Source organism: Penaeus monodon, unplaced genomic scaffold, assembly GCF_015228065.2.
Source record: "Penaeus monodon isolate SGIC_2016 unplaced genomic scaffold, NSTDA_Pmon_1 PmonScaffold_1659, whole genome shotgun sequence".
Classification (NCBI taxonomy): domain Eukaryota; kingdom Metazoa; phylum Arthropoda; class Malacostraca; order Decapoda; family Penaeidae; genus Penaeus; species Penaeus monodon.
In genome coordinates, this window is record NW_023645918.1 from 26840 (window position 1) to 32500 (window position 5661).

The window sequence follows — 5661 nt, forward strand, 5'->3', positions numbered from 1 at the left end:
GCGTTTAGGTAGGTACGTGGGTTTTATCTCCAATGGCTGCAAACCAATTCTCAAAAATAAAGGAAAGTCCCATTAAGGGCTGGCCTACCATGATAAACCATCCTTCTCAGCAACCGAGGCCTCTCACCTTTACCCTTTAACACTACTGATTTCAAATCTTGACCTTTCACCTCAACGATTCGACGTGATCATAGCCCAATCTCTGCACGTAATTAGCATAAAACCCGAGCTCAATTGTACAACTACCGACCAAAATATATCCAAGTAAAAAAACCATCCCGTTGTTAAAAAAAGGGTAGTTCCCTAATTTGCCTCTTTTCCACATCTTTTGTACCTTTGTCAAAATTTTTCTGTTTATATGTTTTTGTTTTTTCTTTGTCAAGCACTTTTTTACATAAATTTTGTATCACTTTTAGCACTGATGATGGGGATTGTTTTCGAAACGTCGCAACAAAGAAGTTTTACTCAACAGTATTGGTTTCCTATTCCTGATGACCAAACCTATAAAACCCCCACATAAGAAGGAAAATGGGAGTACGAACTTTTTTCACTCTAAGAAATTGGAAAAAGGTTACATTTATATCACTCTTTATGTGAAAAGATAATAAAAATAACACAAAAATTTTTCCTTGTATTATACTATAAACTGTGAAGGGAAAAATTTTTCCCATTAACATTCTAAATGGTCCCCACAAAAAGCACCGAATTCCTTCCTTTTAAAGCCGGGGAGACGGAAGACGCCGAGGGAAACTGGGGGAACGAATGCCCGACGGCCGTCTCCCCGGAAGAACACGGGATGCCCACCCTTTCAGCGTCAGTATTTTGGGGGCCCCAGAACGCCCCCTGTGCGGCAAAAACAACCTGAAAAAAAGCTGGATACGATTTTACTAAGGACGCACATCTATTTCTATATGATTTTCCCTTTATTTAAACCATGGCTTTCTATTCTTTTACCCCCGCCATTTTTATAACACAGGTAAGGGAACTCCATACGTTGCCAAGCCCCCTGGCATAGCCCATCATTTAAAGAGGTAAAACACATTTGTGTGACCTGTCCTCGCCCTTCCTTTCCCCCGTCTACTCGGGGGGGCTGTCGCCCCCTCGAAGCCTCTGGACCCTGTGTCGGAAAGTGAACTTTGCACTCCTTTTAATTTCCAGAAAACGAAGACGATGTTTTCTCTTGGGGCTTGAATTTTTCTTCGGGTGGAGGGCCCCTTTGAAAGACATGTATATTTTAGCATATTTTGCTTTGGTGCATGTTTAATCAGATGGAGGGTTTGTTTATTGTTATGAAATGTATTCAAAAAGAGGTAAAAATTCTATATATTTTGGGCTATATTTCTTTGTGTTTATATATACATTATATTTTTTAAAATTTCATATTTTGTACTTATGTATATTTACATATATACAAAATTGTACACACATTGTCTGATATGTATAATTGCATATATGAGGATGTATAACAAATATTATAATGAATATGCAAAAATATGATGTGTTTCAAAAAAATATAAATGATGTATATATATATATATATATATTATATATATATATATATAATATATATATATATATACCTCGATAACACACACTTGTATACATAGGTATATTATATGTGGTGTGTAAATTTATATATATTATTATATTATATATATATATATATTATAATATAATATTATATGCATAAAATAAAAATTGCACACTCGTATATATTGTATGTATTATGTATATAACTATGTGTTTATGTGTCTGTGTGTATGTGTGCGTATGTATTTAATATGATGATTTGATGTCAAAAACAACACACCCCACATACAAAAAAACAACTGCTTAGCTTGGAAACCGTGAATTAAAAAATTTGTTTTTGTGGTTGTAATTTAAAAAGATAGGGAAATATAATTGAGATTTAAAAAAAAACCGAAAACTGTAACGTTGTGTTTTCCATTTATACGTTTGTAGTCTTCTTTTTTTCTAAAACGATAAAACCTTTTAAATATCACAGTAAAAATTTAAAAAAAAAGAACACCCCTTAGGGCACCCCAAAACTCTATTAATCTGAAATTTTAAACTTTTTTATTGTTTCTTGGGGTTGGGGCAATGGGGCTAAAATTTTGCCGAGGAAAAGTTTTGGGGCTGCGAACATGAAAAAGAGTTGTTAGGGTCATTTTAAAACATTTTCGCTCAAGCCCTCAAGGAAGAGCAAAAGACTTTTTACATCGTTAAAAATCACCTCTTATTGCTTCTGATTTCCTTTCCGATTTTACACCGTAAAAATTGGATGGACTTAGAAATGAAAAAAAACGAAAATTCCCCAGATCCCTTCTGCAAATTGAAATTAAAGCTTTCCATGCTCACACGATAAACTTTTTTTTTTTTTTTTTTTAAAGGGATTTTTATGTTTTTTCCCCGGGGACGCTGATACTTAATTGTAGTTTTATGTTTGATGCTTTGGAGGATAGTGGTAGGGTCCTAGTTCCTTTCCACGGAGAGTGCCCGGGGTTCTTTTTTGGTAAACATTCTCTCTATTTTATCCATACTTGGTACTAGCAAGGTAGGCAATCGGGTAAGTTTCCTTTTCCCAAGGGAAAAAACGCGCCGGCCGGTACCGAACCCTCGACTCAGATTGCCGCGTGACAGTCTTTATCCGACGCTCTAAACCCCTCGGCACCGCGTCCTTAACGTTTGCTGTGACTATAAAAAGGCACTCCCACAGTTAAAACCCTTTTCTAATTCTGTCGTCTGCTTTTTATAAATTTTTTAATGGGCTTTCCACAGGGACAAACAAAAGTTGGATAATTTATCAACTTAACCCCTCCTTTCCAAAAAAACCGTTGCTTTTTTAAAAGTAACTAATTTTTTTTACAAGTAAATAATCAAATTTATGTAAATATGCAGTTAACAAAAAACACAATAAAAAGAAGGTTCTTAGTTTTTTTTTTCATTTTTGGAGAAAAAAAATTTAATTTTGTATATACTACACAGGGCCAATTTGTACATTTTTATTTGCCAATTCAAAATGAAAAATTTCGTGATTTTTTTTTTAAATATAAATAAACTGGATACCACAAATGTCTGCTGCGGGTCATGGGGGAAAGTGAACGGAATTATGCTGGCCGACTTTTTTTAGTCTGTCCCCCGGGTAACGATGGAAAGGACGACTGTTTACGGGGTAAAGAAAAGCCCAAAGTCGCTGATTAATTCCTGAAGTGAAATATTATGCAAGGCTTTTGGGTTTTACGAGTTTTTTGCGTGAGGGCTTATTAAGTAGGTTACGATACATAAATAAACAAATACATCTGCATATACAAAATCGTTTCGATATATGATTTATATATTTAAAAACACATCTCAATATATAGTTATATAATAAGTACAAAATCTATACATGCACACGCACACGTACACGGTGGACAAACAATAATATAAATAAATTAATATATATATATATATATATATATATAATATATATATATATATATATATATGTATTTTAATAAGTATACAATTTCACACACACACTTATATGTGTGTGTGTTTGAAAACACACACACACCACATTAAAATGTGTGTGTATACATTTAAAAACACGCCCACACACACCACACACACCACCACAACCACCAACCCACACACACACACCCCACACACAACACTATATATTATATATAATATATATATAATATATATAATTCACTTAATTTTGGTGTTTGAATTTATACTATATGTTGGTACTTTGTGTAAACTTTGAGATATTGGAAAAAGCCAAAGCATGTTGAGGTATATACGGGTAATAAGATATTTCTACCCTGTGGGGGTTTGTCTCGGAAAACTCAGCATACACCGCAAGGCCCCAACAGGTGAAGAGTGAACTATGGAGGGGTGCAGACTCGAGGGCGAGGTTCAGGGCCCGAGGGAGGAAGTGAAGACGGAAAAGGGGGCGCACGAGTAGTAATTTTGAAGCAGAGAAGGCGACGAGGTTTGGAACAGATCCAAGTGTCAGTTTACGGGGGTCTGCCTGGGGTCCGGGGCGGGAAAAACCCCCGGGCCTCGCAGCATCGTGTTGGAGCCAGGGGTCGCTGCAAAAGGCGGGGGACCCATCGAACCGCTCCCTTGGGATAGGTGGCGGAAAACCCGGTCAACCCGCCTCGTTCCCTCCCTCCCCCCCTTTCCCCCCCCCCGGGCGGTTGTTACGGCACGCGTTCTCCACCCCGCAGCCCCTCGGCCTCCGACATTCTGTGAACGAAGCCCTGGTACGACGGGAGGTGTCCTGGAGGCAAATTGCCAATTTGAAATGTGGCATCTGCAAGGCTGGACCCGGGAAGAGAAGGCTCTGCAGCTGGTAACAGCGCTAAGGGGCCCCGCGGTGGAAAGGGTTTTGGGGGCATTGCCGCATCCCAAACGCCTCTTACACCAGCGTGGCGGGGGCTTTGAAACGCCTTTTTCGGGCCCACCACCGGCCGGGGGTATATGGGCCCGCTTGAAGAAGGGGGATCGTGAGCGTGGCGAGACCTGTCCCGTGGCGCAGGATGGGGGCGCTGGAAGGGGTTGTCCCCGCGGCTCGGAAAGATGATCAGGTCCTGGCCCGCGTTTTTCTTTGTTGACTTTTTTGCTGGACCAGCACTGAAAATCTATGTAAAGCAGGCACACCCTGAGGACCTGCAGGGGGTGCTAGCGGGGGCCCTTGGATTCGAGGCCTTTCCCTGAAGGAAAACCAGGGCCCTGGACCAGCTGCTCAGCCCCACCATGACCTCGGGGGCCCGGAAAGGCTAAAGTGGGAAGGTAGCATTGAGGAAGGTGAGCCCGAGCATTTTCCCAAAGGGTTGTGTTGGGGCTGCGAGAGGGGGGCCAGACGTAGTCGGTGGGGGGGGAGCAGAGAACCACGTCCTCTCACCGGACGGTTCTGATCCCTTCCACAGTGCTGCAAGGACTGTGGCAGGTATGGTACCATTGAGTGCATGCCTAAGGCAAGGAATGGTACAGGGGGGGAAAACTCGGGACAGGCGGGAAAAAGGGGGCCGCCCCAGCCCCTGGGTTTCCCCCGGGCCCCGACGGGGAATGCCGTCAAACCCCGACGTGCAGGTGGAGGCTCAGTAGATGGGAACCATGCCGCCTAAACGTGGAACTGGGGCTGAAAGACCCTAGTGGGGCCCTGAATTTTGGCCCACTATGCATTTCCCAATGCACCACAGACTGTGGGGTGTCCGGGGGCATTGTGTGCAGTAAAGGGGGCCAGGGGGGGCTTATTGGCGTGGGCACATGGTGCAGTGGTGCCTGATGTGGCCGATCTGGACGAGCCTGTTTGTGGGCCTTGACTACCTGAGCAGAGTAAGGGGGTGTGTCGCCTTTGGGAGGGAAAGCGGGTGAGGGTGCACGGGAAGATGTCCCCCCTGCTTCCAGGGTTGGTGTGCAGAGAAGTTAGGGCTGAGCGACTGCCCCTTCCCCCCCAGGACAGAGTTTGAATGGGGTGTGCTATCAAGAGTGATGCTGGGAGTAGAGGGCCTCGTGGACCTATCCAAAACCTCGCTGGCTAATTGCGTAGCGGGGGGCGAGCCTTTTGGCCAGGGGGGGGGTTTTAGTTCAGTGTTGGTAGCTAACTTCTCCAATAAGGACCCGAAGGTGCCAGCTGGTGCAAAGCTGGGCACTTGTGAGGGAAATGGA

General features: G+C 42.7%; 1 protein-coding gene across 1 annotated transcript in view; it reads right to left on the minus strand.

Moving 5' to 3' along the window:
• Nucleotides 1–1077: 1077 nt before the first annotated feature.
• Nucleotides 1078–5661, minus strand: part of LOC119569564 (basic salivary proline-rich protein 2-like) — a 5445-nt gene continuing 861 nt past the window's right edge. The window contains exons 3-7 of the mRNA XM_037917658.1: nt 5195–5298; nt 4895–5113; nt 4392–4659; nt 4211–4270; nt 1078–1214 (exon numbers count right to left, since the gene is read on the minus strand). Coding sequence (XP_037773586.1) covers nt 1078–1214; nt 4211–4270; nt 4392–4659; nt 4895–5113; nt 5195–5298 — 788 coding nt within the window. The remainder of the gene's footprint in view (nt 1215–4210; nt 4271–4391; nt 4660–4894; nt 5114–5194; nt 5299–5661) is intronic.